At 40.2% G+C, this 20948-nt stretch overlaps 1 protein-coding gene across 1 annotated transcript in view; it reads left to right on the top strand.

Moving 5' to 3' along the window:
- The first annotated feature begins 371 nt into the window (after positions 1 to 371).
- PPAT (phosphoribosyl pyrophosphate amidotransferase) overlaps positions 372 to 20948 on the top strand; it is a 33888-nt gene continuing 13311 nt past the window's right edge. The window contains 4 exon segments of the mRNA XM_049789946.1: positions 372 to 586; positions 17265 to 17331; positions 18603 to 18752; positions 18754 to 18810. Of these exon segments, the coding sequence (XP_049645903.1) occupies positions 459 to 586; positions 17265 to 17331; positions 18603 to 18752; positions 18754 to 18810 (402 nt within the window). The 5' untranslated portion in view covers positions 372 to 458.

Raw genomic sequence — 20948 nt, 5'->3', positions numbered from 1 at the left:
CCCCTCTCTAATCCAGTCGTATGGGCCAAGAACGTTCGACTTCCACGTGCAGAGAAAAAAATGCGCTCCCCCGGGGGCTTCTAGGGAAGGGCTAGCTCCACCCCCTAGAGCTCGTAACCCCGCCCCCTCTCGAGCGGCTTTTCACGTCCGCCCTTCTGATTGGATGCCTAGACCCCTAGACTCCGCCTCCTTCGGAGCGGCTTTTTACATACGTCCTTCTGATTGGTGGATCCGGAATGGGCGTGGCCTAGAGAGAAAGGGGCGGGCTCATCCTGCAGAGTGAACCACGCGCCGCCGCAGTAGCTTAAGGGTCGCGCCGCGGAGGGAGGAAGCGGCGGTGGCGGGCTGGAGTTTTGTGTGGCGTCCGTGCGGAGGAAGCGCGCAGCTGGTTGGTTGCTCAGACCCTGATCTTTGCCGCGGCAAGCTGCAGGTTCCGGCACGTGCTTTTCGGCGGCCACATGGAGCTGGAAGAATTGGGGATCCGGGAGGAATGCGGTGTCTTCGGGTGCATCGCCTCTGGAGAGTGGCCCACACAGTTAGACGTGCCCCATGTGATCACACTGGGGCTCGTGGGGCTGCAGCACCGGTGAGCCCCACACAGGTTGGGGGTGAGGGTGGGGGTGGCGCCACAGTGTTCCCACAACTGTCTGAGGAGATCTGGCCGGCTGGCTGGCGCCTGAGGGCCCAGAAGCCGGACCCCTTTTCCTTGCAATGCGGGGTCCCTGCCTTGCATTCCTTTTCTTGCAGGCGGGCTGCTCTTTTCCCTCCCTAGGCTCTGCACAACTGGATCGAACCCGCCTGAACTTCCTGGATGCAAAGTTATGCTTGAGAGAGGGGCCTTGCTGGTCTGGACCTCAGGGCATCTTGGGGTGCTGCACCGACGCCTCTCTAGTCTCACCCGAGCTTTCTTTCCTTTTCCCACATTTCTGGAGCAGATTGTGCATTTATTGGAAGGGTGCTCATTGTTACTGGGATCCCAGAGTTCAAACCCCGGGGGCGTGGGAAGGGGGTTGGTGGTACTCCCAGGGCTTGGCTACGCCTCTCTCGTAAATGCAAGTTAGATGATAGTTAGCAAGCCAAATTTCGGGGAGCCGGCTAACTTACCTGCCAAAGATTCACTCTTTCAACATTTTTAGATGGTGAGCGAACCAGGTGATGAGATGTCATGCATGAACTGTTGTTTTGTAGAGAGCGCCTAGGAGTCCCCAAGGGTGACATGATGGTTTGGGAAAATTTTTTGATCAGCTGCTTCGCTTTCCTAATTTCTTCAGCTTATTAGTTTTTTAGGTTTTTTTTTTGTTTTTGTTTTTTGTTTTTTGTTTTTTTTTTTGTCTTCTTACTTGCCCCAAGTACAAGTGGATGGATGCTTTCACTGGGCTAGAACATTGTAAAACTAGGTTTGACTGATTCTGAAAATACCACCAATTTCCAAGGCAGCGACATCCAGGACAGTGGCTTCTCTCTTAATAACCTCACTTCATAGCAGAAGGGTGGCACTTGTCTCAGTTTTCCATCATCCAACAAATCAAAGCTAGTCTTATGGCTCCTGGCACTTAAGTTTGCTATTTCCTTTCGTCCCTGCTCCTTTACTAAGTTGAACATGATGGAATCAAGAGTATTTGCCACCCCAATGGCTGTCATTTTGGAAAACTAATAGGTTGACCATAGGAGAGATCTTGTTTTCAAATAAGTTTATTGAGAGGACTTAAAGGGGAAAAAAGATTAAAATCTATTTAGATGTAGCTCAGGTTGATACTAGTTTTAACTAATGCGTAAGATATTTGGGATAGTGTGTCTTGGGGGAAAAGTATTTAGAAACTGTAAATCTTGAGCCTTGTCTAATGTTGAAATATATAAACTGACCTTGGTTCCCTGATCCCCCATAGTTATTTTTTAATTAAAATACCTTATAAAGTTCATTTTTGACCTCTAACTATAACTGGTGGGAAAGGGGAAGGTTTTATTTTCTTTCTAATAACTTCTTGTCAAGTACAGCTTGATTCTCAATAATGTCCACTTTGTACTATTGCTTTTCTGTTAAAGAACTGAGATTAGGGTTTGGAGAGATTGCACAGAAGATAGGGTGCTTACTTTGCACTCTGCCAACCTGGCTTTGCCCTCAGCATCTTATATGGTTTGCCAAGCACATCCAAGAATAAGTCCTCTTTGCTGAGCCTAGAGTAACCCCTGAGTCAGCACGCAGGTTTTGGACCAAAATCCAAAATAAAAACTATGATATTAGGTATTTTAAGAAAAGGACTGTAAGCAATGATTATATAACAATAGAGCAGTAGTAATGAATTTTAGTAGGCTTCTCTTTTGTCTGAACATGTTAAAACTGCATTGTTTAAAGTTGACCTGGTGCTATTTTTAATGACCATGGCAGGAACCCAGTAGCTTCAGGGGAAGGTATGTATTCACAACTAATTAGATGTTTAAGATAGTACTTGTAGTCAGAATTATTAGTGTGTGCCTCCTAAGAGAACAACTAGTTCTTACAGGTAATGTTATTCATTGCAAAATGTAAACTTGGCAAGAACTGATTCTGGTTGGAAGAACACTGGAATTCCTTTCAATCTAGAAGATAAATTCTTCTGTTATTCTAACTGGTAAATTGGTAAAATTAAGAATGAAGGCTCTGTGGCTTTGAATCAAGGAAAAGTAAAACTGGATGCCTAGACAGGATGCCATAGTTTAAAATACTGTAGGATGGAGGTTTGTATACTGCAGAAGACTGTACCTACTATTACCAACGAATTATTATGTGGTATTACTAATTTACACATTGTTGTTCCAAAACATGAAATATAGTGATTGGTGTTTTGGCTTTTCTGTGTTCTAGGCACAATTTGACCTAAAAACAAAACAAAACAAAACTCTGTTGTAGTGTCTATGATAGTTGTAATTTAGTATAATCTTCATAAAAACAAAGGAGTATTGCTAGACTTGTTAAATACTTAAACCAGATGGATTCACCTGTGCAGTTAGGGGTAAATTTTAGTTTAATATTAATGCTTATCTAGCTGCCCTCTTCAATTACAAGCTGTGTGTACATGCACCTTCATGCTATTTCATGTATTTAAATTTTATTGAGTTCTGAAAAAATTACTGGTTTGCAGATTTCTGAACAAAGTGCTCACCCTCTTATAGATTACAAAGCAAACAAACTAAAAACTATGAGTCCTTTATCTAACTTGGTAGCTGAGTGCTTACTTTGCATATCTGAGGCTTGGTCCCCAGCACCCATACACACATACAAAACAACAATTATGTTTTATGGAAATTCGAAAGACCTGGACATACTTGAAGATTCCTTAAAAGGAATTATAGGGGCCGGAGAGATAGCATGGAGGTAAGACGTTTGCCTTTCATGCAGGAGGTCATCAGTTCGAATCCGGCGCCCCATATGATCCCCCGTGCCTGCCAGGTGTGACCCAAAAACCACACTCACACACAAAAAAAGGAATTATAGAATTTCATAAATCCTTTCCTCCCCCCACCCCACCCCCATGAATCAATGATTAGTCGTTCCTTGATGGTAGGCAGATGAAAATGCCTTCCCTTCAATGAATAATCACGGAACTGGGTTAGGAATTGATTCCTAAAGCTGACACATTTTTGTACCTCTTTTGAAAATATCTGAGATTTACCTGAAGATGCTAGATCACATTAGAGCTCTTCTTCTGTCTGTATAAATGTTCTATAGAGACTTTTGATTCTGTTAAGCTTTGAAGAAATGGATTTGCTATGATTGCAGTTGCACTTTTCTTAAGATGTTAGTTTCTGCAAACTCATCACTAGAAGAGCATCTGAGAGAGATGCACTCTGACCACTCTTTCGTGTGTGTGTGTGTGTGTGTGTGTGTGTGTGTGTGTGTGTGTGTGTGTGTGTGTGTGTGGTGGGGCTGGGGCTGGGGGTGGCACATCCAGCAGTACTCAGGAATGTCTCCTGATTCTGCACTCAAAATGATCTTAGTGGTGCTGGGTGTTGGGAGTGGGGAGACTGTCTAGGATGCAAGGGATCAAACCCAGGTGGTCTTGTGCAAGGCAAGTCTGTACTATGCTCTGGCCCATTCTGACCTCTGAACTTAGTTCCTGTTTTGCTAAAGAACACAGGAAGAGGTTGTCAGTGAACCTAAAACTAGTGATTATTTTTATCTCTTAGTAATAAAGAGCAAATATGTCACATCCCTCTAGTGTTTTACATCTCTGTGGTTTGGGAAGTGAGTTATTTTAAATGGTCCTTTCTGTTTGTTCCCATCTTAATTTTGAAGAACTTTGAATAAATTCAATTCCTTTTGTAATTTTGTGGTTTTGAGTTTTAAGTCAAAGCATTTTCAATAGCTACTATTATTTAGGACTTGGCTGTGGACAGTAGTGTAAAGCAGAATGTGTCCCAGAAGAGTTTTGAGATCTCCTGCTTTGACTTTCTGGTCAATATTGGGATGAGCACCCCAAGATCTGAAATCAGTCCCATATTTTCTGATAATATCAGTTTTATCATCTTTTGGGTTAGACTTAAATATTTAAGCATTTAAACTACACATTTAGTGGATTGGGAATAATAGTTTCGTTGAAATAACACTTATCAATTTCTCCTATTTTTATTAATTTGGGTGTTTTGGGTTACTCAGAACTGCTTAGGGCTTATTTCTGGCTCTGTGCTTAGGTATCACTCCTTGTGGTGCTCAGAGAGCCATATGTGATGCAGGGGATTGACTGAATTTGGTGATTTTTGTCAGAAGTGCTTTATTTAGCAAACCATGTACTATTTTTCTGGTTCCAGCAAGTTATCAGTAAATTTCTGCGAATGGTTCATTAAGAGAAGGCAAAGTTGGGATAACTCTTCTGAATTGTACTTTATGTCACAAAATGGGGATTTAGGGGCCAGAGCGATAGTGTGATCTAAAGTCAATCGGGTTCAATCCCAAGTATCACATTGATCATTACTGATCCCGAGCATCACTGGGTGTGATACAAAAACAAACAATAACAACAAAACCAGATGCAGAAGAAAACTTTCAGTTCACTAGAGCTAAATGAGGTTTCTGGCAAATTCTTATTATTTTCTGTTTTTTCACTCAGAATGCATTTGTTGAGTTTCTACCAAATATATGCTATTAGCTTCCTATATAAGCATACTATACCACAAAGGGTTGATGTGATACAGGCCCTCAAAGAAGGCAGTGTACCCTGCCTATTCTAGGATTCAAATTTTTCACTGCCTCCATATCTTCCTCTGTTAATACTTGATGAAATTGTGGTAGAGAGAATCGCATGCACAGTCCTCCTAACACCATTAGCAGCGGTCCCCTAGTAGCACCTGAGCACTGTTAAACGTGTCCCCCAAGCTCCTAGATCCAAATTGTATATCTGTATATATATCTGTATATATATATTTGTTTGTCAATGCTGGGAGTTAAAGAAAATGCCGTTTTAAAAGAAACAAATTGTCTGGGGCTACAAATCAGGGCCTTAAACTGAAGCTCTCTATCAAGATCTATGTACAGCCATATCTTCACAAGACTGTAACAGCTTTATCATGAGCAAATACTGTTAGTAGAATGGATAAAGGACATATGACACTTGTTTTTATAACTTTTTACAGCAATAGATATCTACTTAAATTTAGTAATGGATGAATCACTCATTTGAGTGAAAGAAGTCTGACATTCAAAAAATACAAATTCAGAAGATGTGTGATTCCAAAACTAATCTGTCATGATAGATGTCATAATAGTGATGACCTAGGAGCCTGAGAGGTAGCTTAGCCTGAGGGCATTTGCCTTGCTTGGGGCCGACCTGGGAGGGACCAGTTTGATTCCCCGGACCATAGAAAGCCTGCCAGGGGCGATTTCTGAGTGCTGAGCCTGGAGTAACCCCTGAGCATCACTGGGTGTGGCCCAACAACCAACCAACCAAATCAATAAATAAATAAAGGTTAAAAAAAATAGTGATGACCTATATGAGATTTATGATGTGTTTAAGGAAGGGGGTCATCTTGGCTGTTGGTACTGTTCTTGGTGAGTGATAGTTGCAAGGACTCTATAAATGAGCTCTTCAATTGTGTGTATTGAGAGCAATTTGGACAATTATAAGTATATAACATGTTAATAAAGGGCTATTCTAGAGACCCAGAGAGATGCAGTGATTTTTTTTATGTGTTGAGTTATTAGGGTCAGAGAGAGATTAGAATTCAGGTTTTCTGCTTTTCTGTATTGTCCTTTTTCTTTTTCTTTTTTAGGGAATTACCTTATTTATTTTAAAATAACATGATCTCACTTTTATATATAGTTTCCATATAGTAATCATAGAAAGGAAAGACATATTGAAGCAAGGTAGGAAGGAAAGAATAAAGATTTACCACAATCCGTCTACATCTTACAGATACTTTATAATAATATTTATGAAACTTCAGTATAAAATATAAATTGTTTATATTTTAGTTTTTATACTTTATTTAAGCACTGTAGTTGGATTTCAGTCATTGACTGTACAACTACCCTCCACCTTGTAACTTTCCTGCCAGTGTTCCCTATTTTCCTCCTCCCCCACCCCCTGCCTGTCTTCTGGACAGGCATTCTGTTTCTCTCATTATCAGTTGTTAGTGCAGTTATTCTGCTAACTGTGCTCACCATTCTTTGTGGTAAGCTTAATGTCTGTCCTGTTCTTTTTCTTTTAAGACGATGATAATGATGATGATGATGTAGTGGTAAGGAATGAACACAGTTCCTCACACTTGCAAGACAGGCACTTTTTCCCCTAGGTCACCTCTCCCTTTTTAATTTTTACTAGATCTTTTTTACTATATGCTATATTTGCCTTGCAGCTGCATTTGAGACAATGGGGTCACAAGATCTCATACAGTTTTGCTTTAGAAGTTAAGATTTATTTTCAGTAAGTGTTCCATTTGTATATAACCTCTATGTGTAACATAAACATTTTTTGGAAGAAGTGGATCGTGATTGGGAAAAGTTAAATAAGCTCTGTTGTATTCATTGCATTATGATTCCTGCCTTCCCGGGCAAGAAGTTATGGATTTGGAGTTATCATTCATATATATAATATTATGTCTGTTTGTCTTATTTATAGAATTACTAAAATATGTCAAAAATATTTGTCATTTCATAACTAACTTAAAACATTAGTTGCTTTTTATATTTTGTGTTTTGAAAGGAATTTTAGAAAAGTATAATTTAAAGTTTTATGATAAGTACATAGTTGCACTAACTGCAAAAATTTGCTTCTCAATGTTATCTGCTCTTCCTGAAAGATGAAAGAATTCCTTTCTTAGCATTTTTTGCTCTCATAGTTGATAAATAGTATATTTCGTCTAATTTGTCAAGGACAGGCATAAATATCTGTTATCTTGAAAAAGCAACAAATTTTTCTCAATCTGGAAAAACTTGACATTTCTCAGGCTCCTGTGTTTCTTGATGCACAAAGGTCTTGATATTTTGGTGTTGCTTTCAAATGATTCTTTAAAAAATGAACGTGGGAGGTGCCCAAGCGGTGACACAAGCTATAAGGCGTAGGCCTTGCCCATGCTGGCCTAGGATGGACTGCGGTTCGATACCCCGACATCCTAGATGATCCCCCAAGCCAGAAGTGATTTCTGAGCACATAGCCAGGAGTAACAACCCCTGAGCGTCACCACGTATAGCCCAAAAACCAAATAAAAACAAACAAAAAAACACATTGTGGGGCTGGATCAATAGCAGAATGGGTAGAATGATTGTCTTGCATGCAGCCAACCTGGGTTCCATCTCCAGCATTCTACATGGTCACTGAGCCTGCAGGATGTGCCCCCACCCAAAAAAAGAACATGGAAAATAAGTGTATTTAAAAATATATTAGATTTAACACATTCAAGTATACTAAAGCTCATTTAAACTACTGGCACATAAATAAAAAAGGAGCTGAGCAATAGTAAAGCAGGTAGGTCTTTTGCCTTGCCTATGGCTGACCTGAGTATGATCCCCAGCATCCCATATGGTTTCCTGAACATTGCTGAATATGCCTCTTCCAAAGATAAAACAAAACAAAAATATCTTGGGACAGGTTTTGGAAATAAATGAAAACTCTTAGACATCGTCATGTATTTTTGGGATCAGTTGCTCCTCTAGTATTGTTAGTCTTTCATTTATTTGTTTGTTATTAATCTACCTGTTCTAAGAACTGGTCCTTTGAGTTGCAGTCAAATTCTTCATAAAATCTTAATTTGCCTTTGAGTGTTACTACTTGTGTTTGTTTTTGTTTTTGGGCCGCACCCACACCCAGCAGCCGCTCAGGGGTTACTCCTCGCTCTGCTCAGAAATCGCTCCTGGCAGGCTCATGGGATGCCGGGAATTGAACCATCATCCATCCTGGGTTGGAGTGCAAGGCAATTGCCCTATGCTGTGCTATCTCTCCGGCCCCCAAGGGTTGCTATTTTTTGTAAAACTATTCATATTAGGAACCAGAGAGATAGCATGGAGGTAGGGCATTTGCCTTGCATGCAGAAGGACAGTGGTTTGAATCCCAGCATCCCATATGGTCCTCGATCCTGCCTGGAGCGATTTCTGAGCATACAGCTAGGAGTAGCCCCTGAGCGCTGCCAGGTGTGACCCAAAAAAACAAACAAACAAACAAAAAAAAACTATTCATGCTTGTATTTTATATTTGTTACAGCATTGTTTCCAATATCTGTAGTTTGAATTGCTTTAGACTTTTGGAGAGTCTTCAAGTATTTTTGTTTCTGGGTATATTTGGTTTCTTCAATTTTTGTTTTGTTTTGTTTTGATTTTCATTAGACTTTACATATGTGAGTGCTCTTACCTCATTGCTATATCAGTGTTTTCCAGCTTCTTTTTACTCACTGTTAACAATCTGTAAGTGACTTGTAAAGAAATATGATGGTCTATAAATACATATGATTTACAACCATTCAAACTTATAAGTCAACCTTATATTTGAATAATGCCCATTTATGCCAATATGGGTTGGCAAAAAGTACTGACAGTTATAAATTCAATATAAGGGTCATTTATTTTATTACATTCATATTCAAATAATATATTTTTATGAACTAAACAGCCATCTTTAAGAATAATTTAGTTGCTTTTTATTTATTAGTAGGTAGTTTCACTGAATATTAATTTGGAAAATCACTGATTTATTTTGGTAAGACATAGGAATAGGCATTGTTCTTTTCCCCCTAGAATATTCTTTAACAGCTCAGGTGTAAAAATGAGGCATATACATTGTAGGCTATACATAATAGTACTGTTTCTTATAAATACTTAAATTGGTATTTTTTAGAATTAGTATGCCACAGTAACATTTAAAAGTCTGATTTGCACCCTGTATCTGATCCAGTGATGTTTTAGTGACATATGAAGCCTTCTACCTCTGAGGCAATGCTTTTCTCTTCCTTTGTCAGGAAACAAGAAGACTAGCAATTTAAGTTTGTTGTTTGCACAAAACTCTAGTTTACTTTTGCAATTGGAATTCTGTTGAAAAACTAGTAAAAAGTGCTTCCATTTCTTACCAACTTTTTAATGGTCTGGTAGAATACCCTACCTTCAAAATTTGGAAAGTCTCTAAAAATCACAATATGTTCCAATCAGGTATATAATAGTTCCTTTAGATTCAGTTTAGGGAGATCGTTATTTACTTTTGTTTGTTTTTGGACCACAACTGGCAACATTCAGGGGTTAGTCCTGACTGTTCAGAAATCACTCCTGGCAGGTGTGGGGGACCATATGGGATGCCAGGGATTGAACCCAGGTTTGTCCCGGTCGGCCACATGCAAGGCAAAAGCCCTACTGCTGTGCTATCACTCAGGCCCCAGTATATTTGTGATTTCTAATGAGGAAAGAGAAGGAAATAATACAGTTGAGTAAATATTAGAGAAAAATAAGATTTTTTTTATTTTATATATATTTTAAATATATTTTTCTTGGGACCAGAAAGATAGCATAGAGGTGTAGGGCGTTTGCCTTACATGCAGAAGGATGGTGGTTCGAATCCTGGCATCCCATATGCTCCCCTGAGCCTGCCAGGAGTGATTTTTGAGCATAGAGCCAGGAGTAACCCCTGAGCGCTGCCAGGTGTAACCCAAAAAAACAAAAAAAATTTTTTTCCTTCACAATAAGGAACTCTGGAGGTCTGATAGACTTTGCATTTTTAAGTACTATAATTTTATCACCTTTATAGGCTCATGTCTGCCATAATATCAAGCTGTTCAAAAGTCTCAACATTATAGGAATTCCTCTTGTTGCCCTAGTAGATTCCCCCCCCCCCATCTCAGTGACTGCCTATTGATAGAACAAACCCAAGATAAACCACAGTATCATGTATTTCACTTGAAAATGGGCATTTGTAACATTTTGCTTGAGTGACCATGACCCACTTTGAGGAACAGTTATAGATAATGGGTATTATGAAGAAATCTTCAGTTATTAATGCTAAAAAATAAGATGTCATATTGGAAGGGGAAACCCTAAATTTAGTATCATTTAAGAAAGGGGGGACTGAGTGTTCTGTAGTGTTAAACTACCATGAAACCCTGCAGCTTTATTTACTTTTTTTTTCTTCATGATTTTAGGGGCAGTATGAGAGTTACATCAGGCAATGTTCATGATTTGTTCCTAGCTTTATTCTCAGGGAGTCACTAAGAAAGATGTTTAGAGGACCCTATGCCATGCCAGAAATCAAACCAAGGTCGACCACATGCATAGCAGTCATCTTAATCCCCCTGTACTATCTTTTCAGCACAAGACTGCAGCTTAATGGGGCTCCATTTGGATAGGGTAGATAGCTCAATAGGAGAATTCTATCCAGACCTCGCTTTGCCTGGTCCACCAAACAATAAGCTGGGAGTCTTCCCATCAAGCACTATTAGGTGTCCTCCAAACCAGAAAGTAAGCTATTAAAATAACACTTTAAGGGCCTGACTGATATATAGCACAACATTTGCCTTGCATGCGGCCAGTCCAGGTTTGATCCCCCACATTCCACATTCCTCCAAGCCTCCCAGTAGTAATTTCTGAGAACAGAGCCAGGAGTAATCCTTGAATATCTCCAGTTGTGGCCCCCAAACAAAAACAAACAAACAGAAAATAGCTTTATCAGGCTTGCTCTTCAAGTCCTTGTTCTCCCTTTGTCAGTCTCTTTGCTTGCTCTTTAAACCCATGTTCCCTTGAACAAATATATTTTCCCTCTTTTCCTCCCCTCATGTCTAAGTAAATTTCATTCAATAAAACTCTCTTGCTTTGGGAGTGTAGTGATAGTACAATGGTAGACGCTTACTTTGCATGAGGCCAACTCCACTTTGATTCCCAGTACTACATACATCCCCTAAGTTAGTACAAAAACAGGAGTAATTTCCATCTTCACAAGATTAGACTTATTTGTGGTGGACTAGCTACAAATTCAGATAGCTCACGATTACTGTAAGTTTGAGAATTTTCTAGGTTTGACTTGAAACTCTGAAACGTGCCTGAATTTAAAACTACAGTTTTATCTATTTTAAATGAGCTCTGGAACAGCCAAAATAAGAGATACAAAAGGCAAGGTTTGGGAGGGTCCAAGATAAACATCTTTGCTCTGTGATCTGGCATACCAGCATATTCCCTTCCTGGATGTTCCACTGAGCCAGGTTTATTGACACAGTAGATCATGCCATGATTGATTAATCATTGATCACATGGCTGGACTCAGTTACTGCCCTGGGGCCACCCCCACCTCCCCTACATGGTGGAGGTCATGGTGTCCTTAGCATGCTTGTAATTTAATTACAAGATCCTACTGTGTGGGGACCAGTTTTGTGCTGAAGCTAGTAGAAACTCTTTGGGTCACTTCATTAGAATACAAAACAAAATTTTCTGTCTCAGGACATGTTAGAGGTTTTGATCATATGATATCATATCATGATTTTTATCATGTTATAGATTAATTGCTTATAAATTGTAAGAATAGGAAAAGTCATATCTTTGTTAGTAATAAGATACCTATATCTAAATTTATTGGCTTAAGAATATCTGAGCTTCTGCTTCCTTTTTTATTTCTTGCATTCTGGGAGAAAAACAAATTGGTTTTGGGTCGAGCAGAAATGGACTGCATGCAAGGCAAGTAAGTGTGTTGCCCTCTCATCTCTCCAGCCCCATTTTCTGAAATTTTAGCTATCATGTCATTTTTATCTGGATCTTTTATTAGATTAAAACTTTTATTTGTTTTTTGAGCCATACCCTGTGGTGGTCAGGGGTTACTCCTGGATCTTTACTCAGAAATCACTCCTCGCAAGCTTAGGGGACCATAGGAATGCCGGGAATCAAACCCAGGCTGGCTTCATGCAAGGTAAAAACACCCTACCCACTGTGTTATCGCTCTGGCTTCTGCATTAAAACTTTAAATCAATATGGTCTTTTATGACCAAATGACAGATTGAATAGACTATATTGAATTACTATAAAATTGTCACTTGGGGCCGGAGAGATAGCACAGCGGCATTTGCTTTGCAAGCAGCCAACCCAGGACCTAAGGTGGTTGGTTCGAATCCTGGTGTCCCATATGGTCCCCGGTGCCTGGCAAGGCCTATTTCTGAGCAGATAGCCAGGAGTAACCCCTGAGCATCGCTGGGTGTGGCTCAAAACCCCCCCAAAAAAACAAAAAAAAAGAACTGTCACATGTCTTTTTCTTGATCATTTAAATTGTGTACAGAATATGAATGTTTATATTTATTACTATTTGTTTTTTAATTTTAATGGCTAGGGTACTTGCCTTGCATACAGCCTACCCAGGTTTGATCTCTAGTATATGGTTCCCTGAGCACTGCCAGATGTGGCCCAAAAAGATGTGTCCAAAAATAAAATTTTATCTCAATAATTTCTATTAAAAGAAACTAATTGGAGAGGCTCGAAGAGATAGTATAGTGGTTAGCTACTTGACTTGAACGTGGCCACCCCAGGTTCAGTCACCAGCCTCCCAAAGGACACCCTACATAGTCAGGAGTAAGTGTTGAGCACTGCCGGGTGTGGCCCCAAAACTTTTTCTAAAGGGGGGAGGGGCAAACAATCCCCCCCCCCAAAAAAAAGACAAAAGAAATAAATGAAGAAAAAATACTTGTCAAACCTGAGGTTCATGGGGCCGGGAAGGTGGCGCTAGAGGTAAGGTGTCTGCCTTGCGGAGTACCATATGGTCCTCCCAAGCCAGGGGCGATTTCTGAGTGCATAGTCAGGAGCAACCCCTGAGCATCAAATGGGTGTGGCCCAAAAACCAAAAAAAAAAACCAAAAACCTGAGGTTCTAACAGTAGGTTCTCTATAATGGCCCCTGCTCGCCATCACTTAGCTAATTTTAATTTTGGAAAAATACCTATCATTGTGAAATTTGAGGGTTTTTGTTGTTGTTGTTGTTGTTTTTGGTTTTTCAGGCCACACCCGTTTGATGCTCAGGGGTTACTCCTGGCTAAAGCGCTCAGAAATTGCCCCTGGCTTGGGGGGACTATAGGGGATACCAGGGGATCTAACTGCAGTCCTTCCTTGGCCAGCGCTTACCTCTAGCGCCACCTTGCCGACCCCGGTTTTTCTTTTTATTTCTGAGCCTCACCTATCATCTCTCAAGGGTCCATTTTCCCAGTGTAAGGCTTTGTAGCTTGTTTCTTCTCTACCTGGGGATACATGTTTTTTTGTGTTCTGTTTTTTTTGCTTTTGTTTGTTTGGTTTGGTTTGGTTTTTGGGCCACACCCGGTATGCTCAGGGGTTACTCCTGGCTACGTGATTAGAAGTGGTTCCTGGCTTGGGGGACCATATGGGACGTCTGGGGATTGAATCGCGTCAGTCCTAGTTGCCTACGCAAGGCAAACACCCTACCGCTTGCGCCACTGCTCCAGCCCTGGGATTCATGTTCTTATGAGTTTTTAATTTTGTTTTGCTCTAGAGTGTCATCCAACTCAAAAAATTCTTATTTCTGGTTATGCCTAGATCTTGAGCCATTCATACTATTACCATATCTTAACTCATGTTTTAAGTTTTTGTACTTCATTCTACACAGCTTCTACTTTCTATCTCAAATTTCTGATGCTTCACAGCAGTTTGCTCAAATTCATTCTTTCTTTTTCTTTCTTTTCTTTTTTTTTGTTAAGGCTACTCTATGTAATGAAGGTGCCTTATTTGGAAACTGGTCAATTATTTTTCTGAACCTTGCTATTTCAGGTTCTATTTATCCTATACATTCAGATTCCATACATAAACAGTTTGATAAAAACAGAAGTAGTTTTCCTTTTTACCTGCAGTGGTCTCTGCTGTGGCTCAGTACTGCCTGCTGCCATTTTCATCTTCCTCCGTTAATTGTGTGTCAGGTTCATACTACAAGATTCCATCCAAATAATGAAAGAACCTCATCGTTTTAGATCTCATCTCTGGAGTTGTGGGCATATGTAACTGTACTGTATTTATATTTGAGATTTTGTACTTTGCCCAGCACTATTTCCAATCTCTGTATTCCTAGTACTTACAGCCTCTTAGCAATATAAGTAGACATTCTTTTAGTTCTTGGTGTTCCATAAAGTTGTTTTTTTCTATGTTGAATGTGACCTGGAAATGATTCACTATTTCTAGCCAAGGCTTTGTTTCCTAGGAAACTAGATGGCTGGTTGTCAGCAAAGGCCCAAGAATTGAAAGGATCTAGTTTAACTGGTTCAAGCTGACAGGGGGGAGTAACCTGAGAAACTTCCAAACAAGCGGACTTTTGTCATGAAAGCAGCCTAGATCTAAATGATTCCTTATGGTTTTCATTTAAGCTTTAAGAAGAAATTGCTCCTGAGACAAAAAGCAAACACTGTTTGTGTTTCATAATTACTCTGGTTTACCAAATGATTATTGATTTTTTTAAAAAAATTTTTATTTCGGTAAAGTTTATTGATTATCAATAATAATTTATTATTAATAAATCTGCCCTAGGTTTATAACTAAATTTAATGTTTTTCTTCTGTTGTAAACCAATTAAGCCTTCTGTTAATGGTTAATTTGAAAGAAGACCACATCTTTTGGGGGTCAGATTTATAGCACAGTGGAGCGGGTAGGACGCTTGCCTTGCTATAACCTACCTGGGTTCTATCAACAGCATTTCCTATAGGCCCTTGAGCACTGCCAGGAATAATTCCTGAGTGCAGAGTCAGGAGTAATCTGAGCACCTCTGAGTGTGGCCCAAAATGCCAAAAAAGAAATTTGTAACTAGAAAAAAGGTATATGTTTTGCCACTCTGCCATATCTTTTAACCAAATAAGCTTGCCTAGTTAATGAATAGAGAACCAAGATGGTTCCCTTTCATTGTTTCTCAACAGGGTCAGGCAGTTGTCCCATAGGGAAGGACAAGTGGGAAAAGACTTTATTAATATACCAGAAAGTTGGAAGATGGTGGACTTGTATCTCGGAGAATCATCTCGCCTTCATCATCATAGAAGCAGCTTATAGAGGACAAGAATAGGAAAGTTTAGTTGTAGAAAGGTCAGGTTGTAGAGTGCTTAAGAAACTCCCTGTGGTCTGCTCCAATCTATCTCCTGATATATTCTGTAGATCTGCAGAATGATTCCTGGTTAAGGGTTTTGCTCCCTTGTGATCTTCCTTGTGTAGGCTTTTGAGAAAAAACAAGGGAGAACTAAATATTTTTTATTCTCAACAGTCATGCCTGGAGTTTCCTAGTTTTAATTTTGTACTTAGTGCTCAGTTTCTTTGGGGCTGGCTTCATCCATATGTATATGGTAGACATCCATACCAAATTTTGTTGCTAAAGGTCTCACCTGGCAATTCTTGGGAACAAACCCAGTCCCTACTACGTAAGCCATACCCCTGGCACTCATATATTCTTAGGGTGAAAAAAAATGTTGGCATTTAGTATTTATAACACTTGTTCAGAAACTATTAGAAATTTCAAGCATCTGGAACCTTTATTTTATCATTTGAGTTTCTATTCCACAGTTGTTCAGATCCTCTCTCTCTCTTTTACTTGACATCTTACTTTTTTTCTCTTCTCACCTAAAAATTTCCATTGTAGGAAATGAGCAACATAGTTCTTGATTAGCATGGGGTTTTAGAAGCAGTGGTTTTGTTTTGTTTTGTTTCGGGGGTCATATCTGGTGATGCTCAGGTATTTCTCTTGACTCTGCACTCAGAATTTACTTCTGGCAGGGAGACCATATGGGATGTCTGGGACTGAACCAAGGTAACTATTTGCAAGACAAGCATCCTCTATCCAAGGGTCCTCAAACTTTTTAAATGGAGGGCTAATCTGTCCCTCAAACCATTGCAAAGCTGAATTATAGATAAAAGATGGGGGCGAAGCAATGGCACATTAGTAGGGAGGGCATTTGCCTTGCACGCTGCTGACCCAGGACGGACCTCGGTTAGATTCCCCAGTGTCCCATATTCCCATATTGGTTCCCTGAGCCAGGAGCGATTTCTGAGTGCAAAGCCAGGAGTAACCCTTGAGCGTCACCGGGTGTGTGTCCCCCCCCCCCAAAATAAAAAACAAACTATGAACAGTAGTAGCCCCCTGTCATAGTTTGAGGACCCCGACCTGAGACAGAAGAGGAGAGTTGTGGCCCACATTCCACAATGCACACTGTAGCCCAGGAAGAGTTGCCTGCTAAGCAGGACAGGAAATGGCAAAACACCCAGCTAGCCAGATAAATGTCCTCAACTGGCTGCTTATAACCTGCAGGCTGTGTTTGAGGACCTCTGTATGCTATTGCTCTGATTAGAAGCTGCAAATTTTTCCTCCTGGAAAATGATAAAAGGGCCAGACAGGTAGGTTGCTCATGCTTTATATGTAGGACACCCAAGTTAACTCCCAAAATCAGAGGGTGAAGAAAAGCAACAGACTGGAGATTTAGGACAAGAATTAAAGTTTTGTTTTTATTCACGCACATTCTTATATCTGGTATGAATTGTGTTTTAGTACTGACTGCCACTGTATAATTTTTGGCAAGTTGCTTAACTTCCATTTCTGTAGTTCTTATCTGTAAAATGGGAATGGGAATCCTAGGATTGCTTAGGGAAGCCCAGGTAATTCATGTGAGATGCCTTAGATGATGCCTGGCATATTTCATAAAACTCTTCCTCCTACTGCTTCTCATCCTCATCATAAGCAGAACTGGGACTAGAACATACAGATGTAATGTGTTATCATTAGAATTTATGGATCCTTTGGGGAAAAGTAGTTTTCATAAAGTTCTTGAGACCAGGAATCGTTAGATTTAACAGTTGATACCTCTTTATATTCACAGGGGTCAGGAGAGTGCTGGCATTGTCACAAGTGATGGAAATTCAGAACCTACATTCAAAACCCACAAGGTATTTTATTACATGAAAAAATGTTGGTTTCAGATGATGCGAAGCGTGTGTGTAATTAATTTGCATATATAACTAGTATTTCTTTGTCTTTTCCCTTCTTGTCTTTTTTGGGGGGCCACACCCATTTGACGCTAAGGGTTTACTCTTGGCTATCGCGCTCACGAAATCACTCCTGGCTTGGAACCATATGGGACTCCGGGGATAGAACCGCACTCTAGTGCTTGCAAGGCAGACACCTTACCTCTAGCGCCACCTCTCCGGCCCCTCCCTTTTTGTCTTTTGAGTGTCATCTGGCTGTACTTAGGCCTTAACTCTGGCTTCTGCAGTCAAGGATCACTCTTGGTGGGCTGGGAATACCATAAGTGGTGCTAAAAATTGAAGGGTTGGCTGCTTGCAAGGCAAGTGCTCTACCCATAGTACTATTGTACCAACCCATATTACTAATATTTCTGGAGTCATTATTTCTAACTTAATATTTAGATACTTATCTTAGAGTGATAGTTTCCTAGACTGATTCAGTCAGATGGATTAATTATTTAAATACTCAAATTATTTAAATACTTAAATATATCTTGATTTTTTAAAAGGCAAGTAGTTTAGTTTCTACTTGAAAACATATTGCTTAGTGTATCTGTTCTTGTTTAAGCAAACTGTTTCTTACGACAAAAAAATTCTTCAAAGAATTGGAAAAAAATTTTTCAGCAGTATATTAAATGCCATTGACTTCTTCACTTTAAAATAGTGCTTTTTTGTTTTGTTTTTTGTTTTTTGGGTCATACCCAGCAGTGCTCAGGGGGTTACCCTGGCTCTATGCTCAGAAATCGCTCCTGGCAGGCTCGGGGGACCATATGGGATGCCGGGATTCGAACCATCATCCTTCTGCATGCAAGGCAAACACCTTACCTCCATGCTATCTCTCTGGCCCTGATTTTCTGTGAATTTTTATAACTACTGAACAGAAGTATAAGTAGTGGGGACACATCTTGCAGCGTTCAGGTCTTACTCTTAATTCTGCTCAGGGATCACTCCAGGGGTGGTGGTGGTTAGTGGACCTTATGGGATTCCAGAGATTAAACTTGGGTGGGCCACATGCTAGGTAAACCCTGCTCACTCTGACTTCTGATTAGTCCTTTTTAATATTATAATGCAAGTAAATGCCTGGGAAACTTAAATCATGTCTAATTTGGGATGGCCTCAGCAGATACTCAGAGCTCTTGCTTATTGGTGTTAGGTGTTTTTTGTTCCTAAGATGCATTTTTCCTATAATCTAGGGAATGGGCCTTGTAAATCATGTATTTACTGAAGACAATTTGAAGAAATTATATGTTTCAAACCTTGGAATTGGACACACAAGATATGCCACCACTGGAAAGTGTGAGTTAGAAAATTGTCAGCCCTTTGTTGTTGAGACACTTCATGGAAAAAATCGCTGTGGCACATAACGGCGAGTTAATCAATGCTGCTCGATTAAGGAAAAAGGTAAGTTATTTATTTGTAAATGCTTTTTTCACAATTGAGATGAATTAGTTAAAAGTTATTGAGGATCTTGGTAATTTTTTTAATCGTGACTTTATTGCAAAGAATGTGTCTGAATTACTTTTGTCTTTACTTTTTTCAGGGAATAGGAGGGGGGTTTGGGGCCATTAAGTCATGCCGAGGGCTTGCTTTCTGATATGTGCTCAGAAGACTAAATGCAGTGCTGGCAGTCAGACTTAGGTCAGCCTAAGCAAAGCAAGCCTCTTAAAATCCCCAATTCTGTGCTTTGTCTTCAGCTGCTGCTTGATTTTTTTTAAACCATTGTGATTCATCAAGTTATTTATAGTTGGATTTTATACATACAATGTTTCAAGACCAATCCCACCACCAGTGTCAAGCTTCCACCAATATTTCCAGAGTACATACCATGCCACCACCCCTATTCCAGCCTGCCAGCACCCAAAAAGGTTTCTTTCAAGGAAACAGGTTTGTGGAAGGGTGGGAGTGAACCTGAGGTCATTGGTAGACAGATAGGGGGCACTGTGGTGGATGGCAGTTGGGAACATTGCATGAGAAAACATTGTATTGGAAAATGTCAACAACTTTGTAAATGAGAGAGAGAGAAACAAAACAATTTTCATAGAGATGATTGTTAAGTCAGTCCTAAAAGAATGATGTTTATATAATTATTTAAACACTATGGCTACAGGATCATTCATAATATAGTTAGTTGTGGGTTTTTTTGTAGTTACAAAGTTGTTCATGATTGAGTTTTAGTCATACAGTGTCCAGCACCTTTACCAGTGTACATTTCCAGCTACTAGTGTCCCCAGTTACTCTCCCCTCCTGCTGCCTTTGGACATCATTTCCCCCCCTCTTTCTTTATACTCTCTCTCTTCCTCCACCCCCACTGACGTGTGCAATATTGTTATTAATGGGGTATCATGTATATTACTTTATATACATGACCATCACCCAGTTATTATATTAAGAGTCATTAGTTCCTTTTTCTTTTTTAGGGGACACTCTAGGATAGAAAGTGTAGAATCTATGTTTTGCTTTTTTGCTGTTGAAAGGAACACTTGGCTATACTCTAGGGTTGTCCTTGGTTATTCCTGGCAATGCCCAGGAGCCATGTTGTACTGAGGATCACACCCAGGGCTCTGGTTTGCAAGCCAGCCCTCAGGGCCAGAGAAATAGTACAGTGGAGAAGACCGTATGTGACCGACCTGCATTTTATTCCTGAGCACTACCAGGTGTGACTCAAAATAAAGCTTTAGGGGGACAAAAGGATAGCACCAAGGCTAAGGTGCTTGCACATTTCCAACCTGGGTTCTATCTACAGTACATATGTGTAGTGTTAAATAATTAACGATGGTGCTGGATAGAGGTCGATGGATGGATTTTTCTCTGCCATCCCTGGCCACGTGGCTCCACAATCCTCATTCAGCTGGTGGGTCCCAGGTTTAGGTGAACGGTGGAATCAGACTCATCCAGAGACAGGCATCAGGAAGCATCAGCTTTATTCATACCCTAACTACCACATATGTGGCCTATATCATAACCTTTTAAGCATTCAGCCATTCTTAGCTAGCCCTGCATCTTAACTCCTGTCAGCCATCTTCCCTTTGACCTCCATGCTGGCAAAAGATCAAAAAGGCCCTAATCCCCTCTGGTCAAAGCCTTATCTACCTTTTCCAAGACCCCTCCCAGGAATGGGTAGGGTCTTGCAGGTAAGGTCAAGTTACCTAGGAAGAATGGGGTGTGTGGGGGGGTGAGGCTTCACATATGGTGCCCCAGGTCCTGCCAGGAGTGATCCCAGAGCTCAGAGCAGGGAGTAAGCACTGAGCACCTCTGGGTGTGCCCCCCAAACCAATATCAAAACAAAACATCAGGGACTGGAATTTTATGTAATTCAGTTGTAAGGTGCATACTGGAGACCAGGGTTTGATCACCGGAATTGTAAAAACATATAAAGAAAAACCTTTAGTGGACTTCCCTAAAGCATTGTGTGTACAAACACAGTTGCCTCCTTGACTTAGAATCAGGCATTTCAGTTAAATGATAGTAAAAGAGTGAATTGAAACTCTAGAAATTGACTCACTGTATTTTACTTTTTAATTTTAGTTTTAGTTATTAAT

Source organism: Suncus etruscus, chromosome 16 (assembly GCF_024139225.1).
Source record: "Suncus etruscus isolate mSunEtr1 chromosome 16, mSunEtr1.pri.cur, whole genome shotgun sequence".
Taxonomy (NCBI): Eukaryota; Metazoa; Chordata; class Mammalia; order Eulipotyphla; family Soricidae; genus Suncus; species Suncus etruscus.
This window is presented reverse-complemented; position numbering and strand designations above follow the sequence as displayed.